We start from the raw sequence: 21,530 nt of genomic DNA, 5'->3' as shown, positions 1-21,530 counted from the left end.
CATGGCAAATGGATGGAACTAGAAAAAACAAAAAACATCCTGAGTGAGGGAACCCAGACCCAGAAAGACAAACAGGAACCTACATCCAGTAACTGATGGGAGCAGATGCAGTGATCCACAGCCAAGCACTGGGCTGAGCTCCTGGAGTGAAGTTGAAGAGAGGGAGGAGGGGTCATCCAAACAAGGAGGGTCAAGACCATGATGGGGGAAAACCACAGAGACAGCTGACCAGAGCTAGTGAGACCTCATGGACTATGGCCGGACAGTTGGAAATCCTGCATGGGACCAAAAGAGACTGTCTGAATGTGGGTGACAGTTATCTGATCTGATCTGTTGGGGGTGGGGGCTGGCAGTGGCACCAGGACCTAACCCAGGGGCATTAACTGGCTTTTTGGAGCACATTCCCTATGGTGGGATACTTTGCTCAGCCTTGATACAGGGGGAAGGGCCTGATCCTGCCTCAACTTGGTATGTTCTTTGTGGACTTTACCCCCTCTGAGGAGTGGATGGGGGTGGGAGAAGGGGTGGAATGGGGATCTGGTTGGTATATAAAATGGAAAACGTATTTTTTAAATAAAAAAAGAAAGCAGGCTGAGTAAGCCACGGGGTTAAGGCTGTAAGCTGCATCTTCCATGGCCTTATATATCAGCTCCTCCTTCTGGTTCCTGCCCTACTTGAGTTCCTGTCCTGCTTTCCTTGCTGAGCATGGGGAGCAGGAGTCCTTGTGTGGAAACATGCTTATTGTTGACCTTACCATTCAGTGAGCTTACCTCATCTGATTTTACCTCCTCCATGGAAGCAGATTTGCAAACTAGCAGAGTCCTAGTTCCTCTACAATCTTCTCACAGATCTGTACTTGTCACAAACATGCGTGTGTAAGATCCCTCAAGTTAATTTTCTTAAGATCTGAAAATCTGTTGTTAATACATTTACATATAAATGGGAAAAAAGAGAAAAGTCTACTTGATTGATAGTTTGCTGACTCTATAAGCTCCCCCTCAAACCCTGAGCTGCCAGAGACTGGTCTTCATAATAGTGGTATTATATTACCTGTCTTGACAGTACTTCCCCACAGGAACCCTACGTTAATGAAAACACCAGTACCAGGCATGAGAAATCTCCATTTGAGTTGTTTATGACAGTCTACGTAATTCCCAAAGTAATCTTGGCTATGCTATTTTCTTTGGTCATCTCTCAGAGTTTGAAGTCCTTTATGCTAGAACCATTGCACACTTTGGATTCAGGACTTCAAAGGGCTGAACTAAATCTAATGACAAGAACACCTTCATTTAGTCTTTTGAGAAAAAGTGCTTGGTGATGAGGAAAGGAAGCATCCAATAGCACCCCCCATCTGTGATTTCCATAGTGGTTTTAATGAGAATGTCCCACCTAGACCCCTATATTTGAATGCCTGGTTATCAGTTGGTGGGACTGTGGGAAGGATGAGAAGATGTAGCTTAGTTGGAGATGGCTTAAGTTAACCTTTATATTCTTCCAAGTAAGCGCTTTCTCTCTGCCTCCAGCATTCAGATCATGATGTAAGTTTGCCTACTGTCATGCTGTCTGCCCTGATAACCATGGGCTTACTTCTAGAACCATGAGTGCCAAGAAATGTTGTCATTCATAATGTAGAGATCAACTAATGGCCAAGATCTCAGGACGACTTCATACATCTGCAGGACAACCTCTGCACCCGAGCCTCAGGGGATAGCTTCAAAAAGTAGAATGATCACAAGAAACAAGCTACCAAGATATCCTGGGTGAGATTGATTCTCTTAAAAACAAACAAACCAAAACAGAGATGATACACATATAATACCCCAACAATATGGCTGCCCAAACAAGAACAATGGCAATATTATTAAATCTACAGGGTCTTTAGCAATAGGGGATTAACTTATGAGATATCACTTTAGTAACAACATTATTTGATAAGCTAGTAACCCCCTTAGCTTCAGGTGGTGCATGTTTTTCACAATTTAACTATATATGCTCTCTAGAGAGCAACTTACAGAGCAGAGACATAACCTTAATACTGATAATCAGATAAGTGAATATCCAATTGACCTATCGCAAAATTATATGGTTTGCTCTTCTAGTTTGTTTACTATGAAAGTTAAGCATTCATTTACATACTGATTATACATGAAGGAAAAGAAAATGACATCCATATCGTGAATGACCAAGAACTCTGGAAATTTTATTTGAGTTGACTTAACTGTTTTATGGTCTAATTGTAATTATTCCTCTACTAGAGGTTGGGAATTTTAGAATTTTTCTAATGAAGGGAGCACAGACAATTTACAATTTGATATTTCCACTATGAGAGGAAAAAAATCTATGGGAACCGAGCAAGCAAGAAAAGAAACAAAGAATAACACAAAATAACCTAAGGACTGGGGGAAGTTAAGGTAGCTCATGGTGCGGGAAGTCGATCCCTATCCATGGCATACCTTGGCCAAAAATTAACTACTGCCATTATAATTGTTTTTCTTAATGTTATAAAAAGATTGTTATTATGATAGCAGGTGATGTTAAGGCCTAATTAGATTTCAGTCCTTGAGTCTTGGGTATTTGGGTGCATCCCCTAGCTCCTTTGACTAATTTTTTTTTTGTGATTTTATGAGACAGGGTTTCTCTGTTTTGGAGGCTGTCGGTCCAGCCTGGCCTCGAACTCACAGAGATCCGCCTGCCTCTGCCTCCCGAGTGCTGGGATTAAAGGCGTGCGCCATCAACGCCCAGCTCCTTTGACTATTAACTGTGCTTTTGCCTTGAGAAAAGTCAGGGAAATTGTGGACTGTATTACTTCTCTTGCAAACATTGATGGCATTTACATTCCAAATTGACTCTCCACAGTGTGGGGGGTACACTATTTAGATCCAACCTCCAGTTCTTCCTTCTCACACCCTCTTTGAACCTGAGTCAGGAGATAAGACTGAGTTAGATAAAAATTAAAGATGTTCTGTATTCCCATGGGACTTAAAAAACTAGATATAGGGACCAAAAACCTATTCTTCTGGTCCTTTTTCATATTTGTATAAGTTTCCAAGTATGGATATTGATCACCCAGAAGGACGGTTGATCAAGTATTAAAGAAACCCTGTTTGAGAGTTCAACTGTTGGTGCTATAGTGATGGTGCAGGGTTAAGAGAACTTATTGTTTTTTGTTTTTTGTTTTTTGTTTTTTGTTTTTTTAGTTTTTCGAGGCAGGGTTTCTTTGAGGCTGTCCTGGAACTAGTTCTTGTAGACCAGCCTGGTTTCGAGCTCACAGAGATCTGTCTGCCTCTGCCTCCCGAGTGCTGGGTTAAAGGCGTGCGCCACCACTGAGCGGCTGAGAACTTATTGTTCTTACAGAGGACAAGGTTCAATTTCCAGCAACCACTTGGTGGCTCACTAACTTCAGTTCCAAGGATCTGGTACTGTCTTCTGACTTCCATAGGAGTGAAGCATAATGAACAGACACACACATAGACAAAACATTCTTACACATAAAATAAAATGCATACATCTAAAGTTTTTTTAAAGCAAAATATTATTTGTCTAATATATAACACTTGGCTGGGGCATTACAGGGAGAAAACTTTTAAATAAAGTGATATGCAGGTGTTTGTTAATTAGCATTATGACATATTTAGTTGAAAACAAAAGCAATTATTTTGAAGAAACAGAATATTTTTAACATATTAATTACTTAGGGAAATTAAGGGGCTAATTTATTTTCTCATTGCTTGAATTTTAAGAATGGTAGAGTCTAAAGAACCATTCCCAAGATGAAAGCATTGTTCATAATAATGAAGTTATGTTCTGATATAGAACTGATATATACTGTCCTCAGAGATACAAGACATTTTAGACTTCTTATAAACTCAGATAAATTAATTAACCAAATATCATATTGAGTAATGTTTCGTTTAACTTTTACTAAAAAGGCTCTAATTACACTATAAAATAAAAAAATTAGAGCAATTGGAAGTTTTAATCAAAATACCACTTAACTACAAGCCAAGTTGTACAATGGAAGTACAAGAACATGTAAATACATCATAATACATTGGAATTATGAAGATCATTTTAAAGACAAAGATATATCAATTTTCACTTTTAGATTAGGCTGTTGATTAGATTTTAGATAGTTTGCTAGCATTTACAGTCCTTAATCTAAACGTTGTCCTTTTAAAGATATGGCTGTAATTTAAGTTAAAAAATCCTGTATGTCAATGATGTAGAGTCTAAACTGATTATTGGTAAGACGTTAAGGAGGCCAAACAGATACCACTATCCTGGTATTAAAATTAAGTTTTTTAAACTGGACACAACCAAAGTTGGGAAAACCTGTTAGTAAAGAGGAGAGCATCAGTCATACCTTTTACTGTTATAAGTTCAGTTAAATATTGTAACTTCTAAGATAAGCTATTTTTAAAATATGAGCTATTAATTATTATTAATACTTACCAAAATGAACAATTTTATTTGTATAAACTAAGCATACTTAAGATTTTGAATGTGACTCTTGTTTGGTATTGTATTTTGTATCATACCCATAAGAAAATGATATTTCATAGAGAAAGAGCAAAGTTGACCTCCTGGGCACAAAGTATGCACATGAGGCACTGATAGACATGCAGACCAAATATTCATACACATGAAAAATATGATTAAAATTTACAAAAGTATGTCTGAAAGGTAATTCATAGCAATTCATCCAACATAGACTTACTACATATATTATCCAGAGTCATCCAAAATGACATACAACAAATTTATGACTATTTGGTTATTCATAAGAATTACCATAAATGAATTAAAATTAAAAATTTCTCAACATAAATTATTTCTGAAATTTCTGTAACAGTGTTTAACTCTTATACTTGAATGAAACTTATTTTTCATGATCAAGGTACTATGTTTTATAGAAATAGGTAGCATTTTAAGATATTATGAAACACTTAATGGCACACTAAATATCATACTGATAGGTATGAATAGCTGCAAAAGTTGGAGACTAGTGTCCCCTGGTTACTTGAGACCTGCTAAACTTACCAGTAGCTGAGGCAGTTTGAATATTACTGATGGAGTACAATGCAATTGAATTATTGCATTGGTTGTCTCCAGCTAATTTGGCTAGAACAAAGGCCAAAAGGTTTCTCAGAATTGGGGTAGCATGAATTCCACTGAAGTTGATTTATATTAGTCATCCAGGATGAAGCTTCCCAGTCAGAGTCAGGATCTACAAGTAGACATCACTGTCAGGGTTTAAACTTGACTTCTTTTTCTAAGACAAAATGTAATTTGTTCTAGCAGATAGGTCATTAATATTTTATTGAATCTGGAATGATTGGGGGAAATGTAAACATGTGACCATAATATTTGGAGACAGGGTAAACTAAGTTGTCTTTAGAAGCCAATGGCTATGTAATATGAAATGTTTGTACAACAAAAGAACCCACTCTGGAGGTCTAGTGTTCCCTTCTTTGATCTATTGTATGGGGACATTATCATTAAGTGACTGACAGGTAATCTAAAAGACTAATATAATCATAAGGGTTACTATTTAGATGTGAGAGATAATTCTTTTAAACACATATCACTAAGTGGTTGCTATTTGACGATTTGATGATTCTCAAGAGAGAGATGTCATAGTCAGTGCAACTCCTAAAGGTGATCCTCCCAGACCTTATTGCTATTGTGCTTACAGTATTCCTTGGTCACATGACAACATTTATTAACAGTTTAGGCCAGAAGATGGAATTGCCAGCCATCCATATCACAATAGAGGTATTAATATGCATGTTTTCCTTGTTTTGTGATCTGGTATTACAGTAAATTAATCCATTCTTTTAACAAACAGAATTAAAAATTAAGATCTAGTCAACAAAGTTAGAGAAAATAGGTGAGAAGTAATTGGAAGGGAACTAATACTGAGGAGGGTATATGCGACTTTTATTCGCTAACTGTATCACTGTAAAAACAGAAAATAACCAAATCTTCATCCCCCCTTCTTTAAAACGCAAGAGGAAAGAATGAAGCAAGGCTGGAGTTGTCTGTTTTCTCTACAGAGATTATTTACAGCAAGGCATGAGCTATGTTGCTGTGAGCATAAAAGTATGTTTTAAGACCGGAGTTAGGCTGTCCTAGTAAAGTGGCAGAAGCAGATTCTCTAAAATCCATGATATCACTATCCTGACTTACTGGTTATATTTCTAGTACCAGGCATGATTCTCTCCTGTTGGGCAGACCTTAAATATAATTATACAGCAGCTGGTTACCAACAAGACATGGATGAAACTATCACACCCGTATTAAAAGCTAACCAGGCTGGTCACTGTTTGGATTCATAGGGTTCTTTGCTATTTTCCTATTGTTACTTCCCTATTTCATGACCAAAGCAACTTAAGAAAGAAAACATTTCTGGACACTCATGGTTCCAGAGGTTAGAGCCCATGGGTTATCAGTACAGGTAATATGGCAACAGGCAGGCAAGCGTAGCAATGGATATTAGCTAAGAGCTTACATCATGATCTGTAATTTGCAGGCAGAAAGAACTAACTTGCAACAATGTTAGCACTGAAGCATGAAAGCTGTCCCAGTGACTAACCCTCTGCAAGTAGATTACATCTAATACTTCCCACCAGTTTTACCAACTGGTAAAACAATGTCCCTATGGGGGACATTCCCATAGAAGCCACAACAGAAGTCACAGTTGGGGAGGGCTATTGACTGTTTCTCTTACTTGGCAAATTGCACTGTGTATATTACTACGACTTAGACTAATGAAGACAGTTTTGGTGTTAGACCCAGTTCAGCCCTTCCCAGTCCTACATCCAAATTGTGGAATGGTTAAGCAAATACAATTTAGACTCAATCTCTCAAAAATGACCAAAAGAAAGAGTAATACCTTAAATTACTTGGGGGATTACATAGACAATCGTGAACAATGCAAATGGAGATTTTTCATGCCCGGTTTTTATTAATGTAAGGTTCTTGAGGGCGGGAGAGTCTTGGCAAATGACATAATTTCATTTAATATATTTGTGTTTGTATATTCATGAGTGTGTACATACTTTTATTCACACCTGCATTATATATTAGGTGAGTATAATATACCACTATTATATATAATAATAGATACTGTATATTATTCAAACTATACATGGTATAACATTTTAGGTATATACAAAAGAACTACTTCTTAACCATTACCAAACAACATTAGTTTTGTTCCTTATCCCTCTACCATACTATCTTCATTTCACCCCTAATTAGAAGTCTCCTGTCAGTTTTCACACTTCCCCCCTATCAGTCACATTAAGCTATTACCCTCTCTAGTATCTTCACCAATTACCAATGGAAAACTACTCAGGCACAAAACAAAAAGCTAAGTCAGAAAATGTTTTGGTAGATGGAATCAACTACAAAACATATGTGCTAACTCGTATTCAGAAAGATAAATCTCTTGTTTGTGCTTCCTAGCTCCAAAACTTCAGATGTGAGATTACCTGCAGTAACCACAGAAATCATACCCTGCCTTCCTAAAAAAAGATAATGCAAAGTAAATCTCCTGTTTAGGAAGAGGCCATTAATAAAATGCTGAAAATGTGAATGTACTTTTTTCAAGCTGATTCTAAAACTTTTGGACTAACTTCCAGGAAGAATTTAATTCATTGCTGATTTTTTATTCAAGTATATGAAAAAGTTTTACAATTTTTAGTTCATTTAAATGACAACTAGACTTTTCAGTTTTGCCATGAAAATTTCTCTTGATGGGTTTTGATTCTTCTTAAAGCACCAAGGTGGATGGATATCAGAGTTTCTTTTCTAGAACTGTGACAAATCACACTTGCTTTTTATTTTTAAAAAGTAAATCAAGTTTTGTTATATTGGGCTTGAAATTGCAGAGTTAGAATCTGTTCTGGTGGAGCAAAGGCATTGGGTCAGGAACAACTACAGCTCATAGGATCATCTTCAATCAGGAGGCAGAGAGACTACACTAGGAGTGTCGGGGCTTTTAGAAATCTCAATCTTGCCTAGAGTGACAGATATTTACCACAGGCCATACTTTCTGATCATCCTCAAACAGATCCATCAACGGGGACAAAGCTTCACACTTACTTGTGTATTGGCCATCCTCAAGCACACCACTGCTATACCTGCTTTCAAAGCTACTGCCATAGCCATGGTTAAACAAACAAACAAACAAACAAAAAACCACGCACACAGCAAAATACAGATGCTATTGTTCATAGTGCAAATGGTTTTCATGCTACATACAGTAAAATACTGGGCCTTAAAATTACACTTTTGTGGGTCTCCTAATCTGTATCTTCCAGCATTAAAATACTGTATTTGCTAGCTATGTCTCCACTCTCATATAAACATGTCATTATTTCTTTACTCATTTGTATCTCTCTTTTTTTTACTCTCTGTGTTCATTACAAAATATACTTGATTCTCAGAAGACAACTTTCCAGAATTGTGTCTCTATTTCCACCATGTAAGATCCAAGGAGGTAACTGAGATAATAACATCTTTCTGGCAAGAACCATTAATAGTTCTAACCACATTCTTCTTTCACACCTCACAACAGAAGCAACTTGAGCAATGCAGTGTTGATGGAGGATACCCTTCTGTATATATGTTTCTCTTATTGGCTGATAAATAAAACACTGGCCAATAGCCAGTAGAGGCAAGAAGATAGGCGGGGCTAGGAGATGAGGAGAATTCTGGGAAAGGTAGGCAGAAAGGGACACCATGGAGGAACTGGGAGGATAGGACGAACCAGGTGTTCTCTGGTAAGATAAGGTCATGTAGAAATATGTAGATTAGTAGTTATGAGTTAATAATTAAGACAGAGCTAGCTAATAAGAACCCTAGCCATCGGCCAACAGTTTTATAATTAATATAAGTCTCTGTGTGTTCATTTGGGGCTGAAGCAGCAGCGGGACTTGGCAGGACGAGAAAACCAACCGTCAGCAACACAGTGTCAGAGAGTTAATTCTGGTTACACACTGCAGTTTTCACTGTGAGATCATTTTGAGTTTGAGCATAGATTTGAAACACAGAAATTCAGGGACGGATTAATTAAGAGGACAAGGTTTTTAAAACTGTGAATATTTCTCCAGTGGAAAACAATTTTGAGTAGACTAGGAAAAGTGATGCTAAAAGGTTTTCCACAGCTATGTAGATAAGGCCTGTCTCCAGGGTAAATTCTTAAGAACATCATGGCAAAAGGAATGGATGAAGGCTTTTTTTCTGGGGGGTGGGGGTGAGACAGGGTTTCTCTGTGGCTTTGGAGGTTTTCCTGGAACTAGCTCTTGTAGACCAGGCTGGTCTCGAACTCACAGATATCGCCTGCCTTCACCTGCTGAGAGCTGGGATTAAAGGCGTGCACCACTACAACCCAGTCTGATGAAGGCTTTTGCACAGTACTTAAATGCATACATGCATTAGGCCTCTTTTAAGCGTAAATTCTTGCATGAGGAATACAGAAACTGGAAATGGTGAAGGATAAACCACATTGGTAATGTTGATAAAATTCCTCACTAGGGTGAGAGCTTTTATGTTTGAGAAAATAACAAGAACAAAGAGTTTACCAAATGTTTACAGAGGGTTTTTCTCCAATGTGAATGCTTATTACTCTTGTGCTAAGTGGAAATACTAAAGGTTATCCAAAATGTTTACCACAATTATGCTACCAACTAGTGTGAAGCATTTCATGTCTGTTAAGAGCACTAGAACAGCTGAAGGCTTTCTCACAATTTTCACATGCATAAGGCCTGTCTTTTGAGTGAACTCTTCCATGTCTTTTATAATCACTAGAGTTTTATGAAGTCTCTCAAAGGGTTTCTCACCAATATGTTTTTTGTTGTTGTTGTTTTCATGCAAGTTACACCAAGTAGAAGTGTTGGAGGTTTTTCTACATGAATTGGGTTTTTCTGTAGTGAGTCTTTTCATGAATGTTCAGATGGCTGGAGCAGGTAAATGCTTTTCCACAATGATTACATGCATAATGCTTCACTCCAGTGTGAACTATTTTGTAACCCTTACACAAACTGAAATTGGTCTGTCAACAATGCTTATATGCATAAGGCTTCTCACCAGTGTGACGCCTTTCATGTCTGTAACGACTACTTGAGTCACTGAAGAATTTTCCACAGTGTTTACATGCATAAGGCTTGTCTTTGGAGTGAACTCTTTCATGTTTGTTAAGATCACTAGACTGAATGAACAGTTTCCCACATGTTTTACAGACAAAGGATTTCTCTCCAGTGTGAATTTTTTCATGTAAGTTTCGACAAGTAGAAGTTTTGAAGGTTTTCCCACAATGTTTACATGCATAAGGCTTCTGTCCACTATGAACTCTTTCATGAATACTCAGTTGATTGGAGCGGGTAAATGCTTTTCCACAAATCTTGCATGCATAAGGCTTCTCTCCAGTGTGAACTCTTTCATGAGCTTTACACGAACTGAAATTGGTGAAGGTTTTCCCACAATGCTTACATGTATAAGGCTTCTCTCCAGTGTGAATCCTTTCATGTCTGTTACGACGACTAGAGTCACTGAAGGCTTTCCCACAATACCTACATGCATAAGGATTCTCTCCAGTGTGACTCCGTTCATGTCTGTTACGACGACTTAAGTCACCAAAGGCTTTTCCACAATGTGTACAGGCATAAGGCTTTTCTCCAGTGTGAGTTCTTTCATGAATATTACAGTAAGCAGAACTGGTGAAGGCTTTCCCACAATACTTGCATGCATAAGGCTTTTCTCCAGTGTGAGTTCTTTCATGAATATTACAGTAAGCAGAACTGGTGAAGGCTTTTCCACAGTACTTACATGCATAAGGCTTTTCTCCAATGTGAGTTCTTTCATGAGTGTTTCGATAAGCAGAACTGGTGAAGCCTTTTCCACAATATTTACATGCATAAGGATTCTGTCCCATGTGACTGCTTTCATTACTATTATGATAACTGTATTGTGTGAAGGCTTTTCTAAAATGTTTACAAGCATAAGGCTTCTCTCCTTTGTGAGTTGCTTCATGGTTTTCTAAACATTTTGCATAATTAAATGTTTTGCCACATTGCCTACAAACGTACCTTTTCTCTCCAATCTGACTCTTTTCGTGGTTTATAATGCCAGTGGAATCAATGACAGATTCTTCATAGAGCTTACACACAAATTGTTTAACTTCTTTATGGAGTCCATCATTCTGGCCATATGTGAATCTCATTAATGTATTCTTATCGACTTTTTCTCCAGTGTGAGTTCTCTCCTGAGGCTGCTCAAAGGGGAGACTCCCATAGGCTTCATTACATTGTCTACTTTTAAAGGTTTTCTTCTTGGGAGAAGTTTCCAATACTAGAACTGATTCAGAATGGTGGATATCTTTCCAATGTTTCTGATGTGTAAAAGCTTTTGCCATAGCTTCCTTATAAACAGAGCGTATCCCTCTAGATTGTTCTCTGAGATACTCATGTAAGGATGAATGACTAATGGTGTTTCTTATATGCAATGGGCTTTCATGAACTCTTATTGCAGGAGGCATGCCTTTATTGATGCTATTCTCTGTAATAGGTTCCTGATTTGTATCACACCTACTAGCACATTTGTATTCACAGGCTTTCTCAATCACCTGAGCTCTGCAAAAAAAAAAAAAAAAATAAGAAAAGCATTATTGTAGCCGAGAAAAATATTGAAGTGCAGGCAAAAAACATATAGACCCTGACATGTGTAAAGAAGCAGACTGTGGACTCGTATAAGAATTGTGAAAGAACTGTATCACAGGCTTTGATACTAAGAACAAGTCTTAGTCTTCCAGCGGACAGATTTTGATGACCAGCATTCATGTGGAGGGCTCACAAGTTACTTTTACTCTTGATCTCTTCTGCCTTCCACACAAGTTCTTATCACAAGCGGTGGATACAAGAATACAAACACATATGAGTGGCATAAAAGTGCACATGGAAGCAAAAGTCCTGTTGTTCGGAGGCAATCGTAACAATCACTGACAGTGGTGAGTGCCTTCGGGCATTCTATGACTCAGCCAGTGTCGGCTAGTTAGTTATCAACTAATTCATCTAGGGTCAGAATAGGGACCTCAATTGAGAAAATGACTCCGATTAGCTTGTAAACAAGTCTGGGGGAGCATTTTCCCATTCCTCATTGATAAAGGAGGGATTCAGCAATGTTGGGTAGTGTGCCCAAGGGCAGGAGTGCACAAGCTGTGTAGGAAAGATATCTGCTAGTGAGTTTTGTTCAACTTGACATAAACCAGGATACACATCTCAGAAGAGGCAACCAGAAAGGAGAAAATTCTTTATCAGATTGACATTTAGGCCTCTATGTGGAAGCATGTTCCTGGTCACTGACTGAGTCCACTGTGGGTGGTGTCTCCCTGGAGATGTGGGCGGGCCAGGCTTGAAGAACCCAGGAGCTAAGTAATGGATAAGGAGCACACCAGTAAACAGAATTTTTCTCCATCACTTCTGCTCCAGTTTGTACCTCCAGATTCCTCCCATGTCTGCCCTGGCATCCCTCTATGGGACTGTGACAAGAAAGTGTAAGTAAAAATGAGCTCCACCCCAGAGGGTTGTTTTTTGTGACAGAAAAATCGAGCAAATGGATTATAGCTCTAATCTTAAAAACCTCAGGATAACATATAGACAGGCAGTAAATACTTTTGGATATGAAGGGAAGTTGGGTGTCAAAAGCTATGGGAAAACCTTTCAGAGCTTAATGTTCCATGGAATATTAGTGATATTAATAGACTGCACACACAGGGTGCTCACATGCTGAATGATAAATCACTGCTCCATCACAAGGATTTGTGGAGAACCGTTTTTCACTTAGGTGTGTTTGGAGCATGTGGCAGGATCCCAGGTGTCTCAAGATTCCCAAATGTTTCACATAAATTCTGTTCTATTGAATATAAATTACCCCATATTTCTGCTGAGTTCTTTGTAGTCCTCTTCAATATTTTCTCCTAGTGCTTCCTCTAGAAGAAAACCCAGAACACTTTATGACATTCACATTGAACATAAAAAAAACTGTTACAACCTAGGTCTTATGACATGTGTATCCACATGAAATTCACCACAGTGCCTGCAAGAATCCAAATCACAACACTATACACGTAATCAGAAAACAGTTGCTCTCTGACTGAATAAACAATGAGAACTTTTTTTATTTTTTATTTTTTTTTACCTATGGAGATCAGGTTCAAAAATGTTTCCTCCATCACAGTACTGTAGAGCTTCTTTTGAGTAGGATCCAACAAAGCCCACTCTCCTACAGTGAAGTCCACGGCCACATCGTCAAAGGTCACTGGCTCCTAAGAGTCCATATAGTAGGATGGTTACTTGTAACTGACAGACAGACAGGATACAGAATCATCTAGTATATATGCTTCTGAAAACACCCCTAAATGACTCTGTGGGATGCGATCTTGATTACTTGATGTAATACAAGAAGACCCACTGTCTCAGTCACTACTCACCTGCTAGGAGAAACATTATCATCAAGCAACTATTATAAAAGAAAGCATTTAATGGGGCCTTATGTACACTTTTAGCGGGTGTACAGCTGGAATCTCCACCTGGGCCCCATTCCTCCCTCTACTAACCCCGCCCTCTCAGAAAGACCTCCAAAAGGTCCACTTGCACATTCCTGGTGACCACATCAGCCAGAGGCTGTCAGCTCCCCAAGAGCCCACCCAAAACGTTATAATTGGGCATGAACCCTGCTTGTAGAAAACACGTCATCACCTCTTTCCTACAGGGTATTTAAGGCCTCTGCTTTAGGGCAGTCATGTGATTTCTCTCCTGTCCCCTTCCCCTGAGCATCACCCAGGAGCACTTAACCCAAATAAACCTTGTGTTTTACTTTTAACTCAGCTCGCTCTGGCTTACTGTGTTGGCAGATAACCCTATTATCAGATTATAGAAAACCTATTAGAGTGTTAGTCAATGATTATCATAGTGGAAAGCAGAAAGACATAGAGTTGGAAAGGTAGCTGACTATTTAAGTCCTTATTCAAAGGTAGCAGATAAAAAGATGGATACTATGCCTGCCGTGGCCTTTGACATGCCTCCTACGATATGGCCACATTTCCTAAAACTGTTCCAAACAGTTCCACGAACTGATGAAGAAGATTTCAAATATGTGAGCCCGTGGAGCTCAGTCACATTCAAGACGACACAGGGCCTTGAGAGGCAGTGCTTTGTTCTGTACAGGGATTATCTTAGTGGAAGGACGGAGCTGACAGACAACTATACTTTATTCCTAATTGTGTTTGATTTGAACAGCAGTTTCAAAGTTCTGCATTTTAATCCGAGAATGCATGAGGCAGAAGAGGGCGATCTGCCAATTCAAAGCTAGCCTGGTCAACACAGCTAGTTTCAGGGCTACACAAAGAAAACAAAACAACAAAAGAAATAATAATAATGTATTAAATACTAAATAAAAACTAAAAATAAAATGCAAATCAAAGGAGCTATACATACAAGTGTAATAAATGTATTAAAAATGTACAACTCACTCAAGTCAATGTTCAGGTATAACACATTGTCTCCAGCAGGTAAACAACATGCTTGTCTTTCTCTCAGATGAACATTCTGAAGTTTTTGTATTAATCAGAAATTACATTACCCACAAACCCAGCTATCTGAAGGCTAAGGAAGGCCTGCAATCTTGAAAATCACTGATTACAGAATTCACTCTCCCTTCTGGTTTAAACAGAATACAGGAAAACAATAAGCAGCAACAAAATTCAGTTCCAATTCCATGAAACTCTTTGCCAAACTGCCTGGCCTTTTTCACATTTGGCAAAGTTTGGAAAACTTTTCAAAATTCTAGTTTTAATTTGAGAAATGATCACTCCTGGCCCATCCTTCCAGGGTTTGGTAGGATGAAGGCAGTTCCACATCTCTCCTTCTGCTCCTGAGATCCAATCCCAAGTCTCTCCTCCAGATCTATAACAGAAAACCTGCCATGGTCTCCCTTCCCTCTCTGACCCCATCACCAACAGATCACAAGGATCTCCTCCAGCATTCCTTCCATCATCTCATCCCATTTTTTTTTCAGCCTCCACCATCAGCAGGCATTCCCTGGGAATACACCGGCCGAGCAGGCCAGATCAGGTAAACTAATAATGCCTTCACCGCTCCCTCCTCTCCTCCAATCCAAGCCCCCAGACTCACCCCATCTCTGCAACAGGACACTTACTGCAGCTTTCCTTCCCACTCTCTCCACATCTCCTGGGGACCCCACAGACCTTCCCCTCCTAACTTCCCTCTCCCCACTTGTTGCTTTACCCAACCCCCACTCCAGCAGGCCCTCTCTGCTCATCACTACAGACCTCTCCTGTCTGGGAAGCAGGTGGGCTGTCTGTAGATCTTCCCTCTCCTTCAGTTCCTCGAGATCCAACCCCCAGGTCTCATCCCCAGCACTGTATGTAGCAGAGCTTCTGGGCTGACCTCTCTTCACTGTCTCCTCCGTTACAATGGGATGAAATAAGCGAATCCTGCTTGACTGCGATGCTCTGCTCCCTCCTGGGAACCCCATAGGACCCTGGCTCATCCCCATCCCTCCCTAAGTGTCAGCTCCAACACTCAGAAACACATTTTACCTTGAACCCCCAGTGGCCACAACTATCTGGTCCAAAGAAAATCTTCTACCAGGCAATGCACAGCCATCAGACTCTATGAAGATCCAGAGGGAAACCAGACACCAAGGAATAAAATGTCCATCCAACAAAGAGAAATCCAAAATCAGTCCTTCACATACAATTCACCCCAAATCCAGATGCCTAGATACCAGCATAAAAACACCATCAATAAGAGCCCGGACAATAAGTCTCCACTACAACCAGCCATCCTACCACAGCAGGCCCTGAATATCACAACATAGCTGAAGCACAAGGAAAGGACTGTAAAACTGAGTATATGAAGATGATAGAGGTCCTTAAAATGGAAATGAATAAATATTTTAGAGAAAGTCAAGAAAACACACAGTGGAAGGAAATGGATTAGACTGTACAAGACCTAAAAATAAAAATTGAAGCAATAAAGAAAACACAAACTAAGGGAATTCTGCAAATGAAAAATTTAGGAATTTGAACAGGAACTACAGAGGCAAGCTTAACCAAGACAATACAAGAGGTGGAAGAGAGAATCTCAGACTTTGAAGATATGATAGAGGAAATAGATACATCTGTCAAAGAAAATGTTAAATCTAAAAATCTCCTGACACAAAACATCCAGGAAATATGGGACACTAGAAAAAAAATCAAACTTAAGAATAATAAAAACAGAGGAAGAAGAATAATTCCACCTCAAAAGCCCAGAAAACATTTTCAAAAAATTCATAGAGAAAAATTATCCTAAACAAGGACATGCCTATAAAGGCACAAGAAGCATACAGAACACAAAATAGACTGGGCCAGAAAAGAAAGTCTCCTCACCATCTGACAATCAAAACACCAAACATACAGAACACAGAAAGACTATTAAAAGTTGCAAGGGCAAAGACCAAGTAACATATAAAGGCAGATGACTGACTTCTCAATGGAGACTCTAAAGATAGAAAAGCTGGGCCAGATGTGTTGTAGTCTCTAAGAGACCACAGGTGACAGTTACCCAGCAAAACTTTTAAAATCGTAGGTGGAGAAAACAAGATATTACTTGATAAAGTCAAGTTTTAACAATATTGGTCTATAAACCCAGTCACACAGAAGGTCTAGAAGGAAAACTCCAACCTACAGAGATTAACTACATTTATGAAAACAAGGAATAAATAATTTCAGACAAGCAAAATCAAAAGGGAAGCATGCACACACACGTACACGCACACGCGCGCACACACACACACACACACACACACACACACACCACACACACACCATCACCACCAACAAAATAACAAGAATCAACAATCATTGGTCATTGATATCTCTCAATATCAATCTTCTCAGGAGCCTAATAAAGACACAGACAACACAATGGATGCAAAAACAGAATTCATCCTTGTGTTGCATCCAAGAAACACACCTCAAGCCAGCATTGGTGGCGCACGCCTTTAATCCTAGCACTCGGGAGGCAAGGGCAGGCAGATCTCTGTGAGTTCAAGGCCAGCCTGGTTGACAGAGAAAGTTCCAGGACAGCCGCTGAAACAATACAGAGAAACCTTGTCTCTAAAAACAAAAAACAAACAACAACAAAAAGGCATAGACATCATCTCAGGGTAAAGGGATGGAAAAATATTCCAAGTTAATGGACCTAAGAAGCAAGATGGTGTAGCCATTTTAGTATATAACAAAACAGACTTCAAACCCAATCAAAAGACATAAGAATACATCATACTCATCAGAGGACAAAATGACATTTCATTTCTTAATGTCTATATCCCAAACACAAGGGTACCAAAGTTTGTAAAAGAAACACTTCTACAGCTTAAATAACATTGACTCTCACACCCTAATAGTGGGAGACTTCAATACCCCACTCTACCAACAAACATGTCACCCAGGCAAATACTGGAGTTAACAGATATTATAAACCAAATAGATCTAACAAATATTTACAAGACATTTCACCCAATCACAAAAGAATAAAGCTTCTTCTCCACACCTCATGAGATGTTCCCTGAAACTGACCACATACTTGGACACAAACCAAGTCTCAAGAGATTAAAAAAAAGAAAAAAGAAATTACTCCTCAAATGCTATCAGACCACCACAGCTTAACGCTGGATGTCACCAAAACAATAGAAAGCTTGCAAACTAATGAAAACTGAACAACACTCTATTCAACGAAAAAACGGGTCAAGACAAACAGAGAAAGACTTTCTAGAATTCAATGAAAACGAATATATGGTATACCCAAACTTATAGGGCACAATGAAAGCACTTCTAAGAGACAAGTTCGTAGCACTAAGTGCCTACATAAAAATACTGAAGAGATCTCATACAACCAATTTAACAACACACATGAAAGCTCTAGACATCAAGAAATAATCAAAATGAGGTATGAAATCAACAAAATAGAAACAAAGAGAACAACACAAAGAATCAATGAAACACAGAGTGGGTTCTTTTAGAAAATCAACAAAATGGGGGCTGGAGAGATGGTTCAAAGGTTAAGAAGGCTGCTTGTTCTTTCAGAGGTCCTGAGTTCAATGCAACCACATTGAGCTCACAACGATCTATAGTGGGATCTGATGCCCTCTTTGGGCATAAAGTTTCCCATGCAGATAGGGCACTCATACACATAAAAATAAGTAAAAAAAAATCTTTAAAAATTTTTTAAATATAAAAAGACAAACCATTATCTAAACTAACTAAAAGATGGAGACAGAATACCCAGAAATGAAAAGTGGGACACAACAACAGACATCAAGGAAATCCAGAGACTCATAAGGACATATTTTAAAAACCTGTACTACACCAAATTGGAAAATCTAAAAGATAAAGATAATTTTCTCAGTAGATACTTCACCAAAGTTAAACCAGGATCAGATAAACAATGTATGTAGACCTATAATCCATTGTGAAAAAAGAGTCATTAAATATCCCCTAACCCAAAATAAACCTAAGCCAAATGGTTTTAGTGCAGAATTCTACCAGACTTTCAAGGAAGAGCTAATGACTATACTACTCAAATTACTCCACAAAGAGAAACAGAAGGAACTCTGCCCGATTCATTTTATTAGGCCACAGTTTCCCTGATAGACAGACCACATAAAGACCCAACAGAGAAAAGAATTACAGACCAATTTTACTAATATATGAATACAAAAATACTCAACAAAATAATTGCAAATTGAATCCAAGAACACATAAAAAAAGATCATCTATCATGAACAAGCAGGCTTCATCCCAGAGATGCATGGATGATCCAACATACAAAATAAATGTATTCTATCATATAAAGAGAATGAAAGGGAAAAAATATAAGACAACTGAAGGAGATCAAAGGCTTACAAATTGAAAAGGAAGAAGTCAAAGTATCTTTATTTGTAGATGATATCATAGTATACATAAGTGACCATAAAATTCCACTGGAGAACTCCTACAACTGATAAATGCTTTAAGAAAAGCAGCTGAATACTAGATTAACTCAAAATAATCAGTAGCTTTCCTAATACAAATGATTAGTGAACTGAGAAAGAAATCAGGGGAACAACACTTTCATAATTGTCTCAAATAATATAAAATATATTGAGGTAATTCTAACCAAACAAGTGAAAGATGTGTATGATAAAAACTTCAAGTCTTTAAAGAAAGAAACTGAAGAAGATATCAGAAGATGGAACTTAACATAATAAAAACAGCCCAAAGGATGCTCCATCACAACACAAGGACACTTGTTCAACCATATTCATTGCTGCTCTAGTGATAATAGCCAGAAACTGGAAATAGCTTAGATGTCCTTCAACAAAAGAATGAACAAAGAAAATGTGGTATGGTTACACAATGGAGTATTATCCAGTTGTTTAAAAAAATCATGAAATTTGAAGCCAAATGGATGGAACTAGAAAAAAAATCATCCTGAATATGTAACCAGAACCAGAAAGATAAATATGGTATATATTCCCTTATATGTGGTTATTAGCAGTTAGTAAATGATAACCAAGCTATAATGCGTAGACCCAGAGAGGCTAGCAAAAGAGGAAGGGTCAATGGGGACACATGGATCTTTCTGTAAGGGGGAAATGGGATAGACTTTAAAGTGAACTGGGGCAGATGGGGAGAGAAATGGGAAGATCAGGTGGGGAGGGAGAGCAGTGATATGACTGAGGGAGAAAATTTGGGGAGCAACAGCTGGAATTGAGGGTTGTTTGAGGGATGGTATGAAAACTTCCTAAAATATATGAAGGTGATCCCAATGAGGTCTCCTAATAATGGGGCATACAGAATCACAACTGGCCAGCTCTTGTCACCAAAGGAGGCTTCCAGTAGGGGAACTGGGTTACATTCAATTCAGTTGTTAGCCAATTTGACAGTGAGGAACAGTTCCCATTGCTGGAAACAACACCCATACAACTCACTGAACATGGAGAAACAGAGCTGGTGCCCACATGGATCCTACACCCCTACATTCCAGTGTCTTTCACACAGGAAGGTATTCTGCAGACCACCAAAAGAGAAACGTAAACACCAACCCAGTCACAAGCCCTTTGACCTACAACTGTCCTGCCTACAAAATATGCTAGGGCAAAGCTTGTGGGAGTGTCTGATTTGACTTAAGGCCCACTTCTCGAAACAGAAGTCACACCAGACACTGCTTGGGTAACCAAGAGACTAGATGGTCTAGAGACCCGGGGTAAAACCAAATACTACTGGTCTAAAAATAAAAGCATCAATAAAATGACTGCTAACGACATTCTGCTCAAATCAGAGCATCATCACAGATGCTGCCTCCTACAGCAGATGTGAACAGGTGCAGAGACCCACAGCCCTGTATTACCTGGAGAGAAAGTCCAAATGGGAGGTCTCCATCAAATCCCTCCCCTCAGACAGGGAACCCCACGGAAGGGAAGGTGGAAGGACTGTAAGATAGAGAGGGGACAGAAGGCACCCAGAGAAAAAGGCCCTTGGAAGTAACTAAGTAAAGCTCATGTGAACAGAATCTGACGCAGCAAGCACAGGGCCTGCATGGGTCTGGACCAGGAACTCTGTGTATGTATTACAGCCTTTGGCTCAGTACTTCTATGGGCCAGCTGAGGGTGTGTGTCTCCGATTGCTGTACCTGTTCTTGGGGCTCTTTTCCTTCCGTGGGAGTGCACTGCTGTGATGCTTTTTGCTTTATCTCATTATATTTTGTTTTGCCATGTTTGGCTACGATCCCTTGGAGGCCTGTTCTTTCTTAATGAGATGCAGAAAGGGAGTGGACAAGGAGGGGAGGACAAGTAGGAAGGAATTCTGAGGTCGGCCAGATGAGGGCAGGGAGGGAAGGAGACAGAAATTGAATCCCTGGTGATAACGGATAAAACCTAAATCAAACCAATCAGAAGCAAGCACAGGAGAGGGTAAACTGCACAGAGCACCCTGGTCCCCACACAGTACAGTCTGGACTCGGCATCTCCAACGCGACAGAGCTGCAAGGCTGTGGAGTGCAAGTCACCGCAAGGACTCAACCCAAAGTGCTGGGGACTGCGGGGAAGCAGCTTCACCAGACAGAAGAGTGGCGGGCTCGGGGCTCAGGGCTGCCTGTGGGGTGCACACTTAAGCACAACCGGCATAGGCATTGCTGGGCCAGACTCCACCTTCCACTGGACTGCACAGCTCCAGAGGAAAACTCCGGCCGCTGGCAACGCAAACTCACCTATCCCAAATCGGTCACTCAAGATTCCAGTCGTCCAAGGCGCACTTACCATTTCGTGCTTTTGACCTGTCTCGGTGTCCTCCCAAAGAGCACCGGAGTCAGCCGAACACAAAGTCGTCCCCAAGCAGATCCTGACAAACCATAAGAATTCTTCCGGGACGCACGCTGCGACCATCCGTGCTCCTGATTGGACAGTTCATTCCTTTTAGTAAT

General features: G+C 39.4%; 1 protein-coding gene across 2 annotated transcripts; it reads right to left on the bottom strand.

The window, feature by feature from the left end:
* Positions 1-9,521: 9,521 nt before the first annotated feature.
* LOC106022065 (zinc finger protein OZF-like) lies at positions 9,522-21,510 on the bottom strand. 2 transcript variants are annotated; one of them, XM_013121505.3, is made up of 4 exons: positions 21,367-21,510; positions 13,201-13,327; positions 12,934-12,991; positions 9,522-11,636 (listed from the first exon to the last, which is right to left on the bottom strand). In XM_013121505.3, the coding sequence occupies exons 1-4, from the start codon at positions 21,490-21,492 to the stop codon at positions 10,064-10,066; spliced, it is 1,884 nt and encodes a 627-aa protein (XP_012976959.2). In that variant the 5' UTR covers positions 21,493-21,510; the 3' UTR covers positions 9,522-10,063. The 2 variants fall into 2 exon arrangements, with proteins under 2 accessions (XP_012976959.2, XP_040594052.1); XM_040738118.1 differs by lacking the exon at positions 13,201-13,327 and having other exon boundaries at positions 21,367-21,476.
* Positions 21,511-21,530: the final 20 nt, after the last annotated feature.

This window comes from Mesocricetus auratus, unplaced genomic scaffold (genome assembly GCF_017639785.1).
Source record: "Mesocricetus auratus isolate SY011 unplaced genomic scaffold, BCM_Maur_2.0 Super-Scaffold_100676, whole genome shotgun sequence".
Lineage (NCBI taxonomy): Eukaryota > Metazoa > Chordata > Mammalia > Rodentia > Cricetidae > Mesocricetus > Mesocricetus auratus.
The sequence above is the reverse complement of the archived record's forward strand: the minus strand, read 5'-3'. Positions and strand labels throughout refer to the sequence as shown.

Bases quoted from the DNA above. Each gene is read 5' to 3' on its own strand.
- LOC106022065 (XM_013121505.3), bottom strand. From the start codon at position 21,492: ATGGTCGCAGCGTGCGTCCCGGAAGAATTCTTATGGTTTGTCAGGATC. The intron at 13,328-21,366 runs GTAAGTGCGCCT...ATGGACTCTTAG, and splicing joins CAGGTCAAAAGCACGAAATG to GAGCCAGTGACCTTTGACGA. The intron at 11,637-12,933 runs GTAATTTATATT...TTTTTTTTGCAG, and splicing joins GAACTCAGCAGAAATATGGG to AGCTCAGGTGATTGAGAAAG.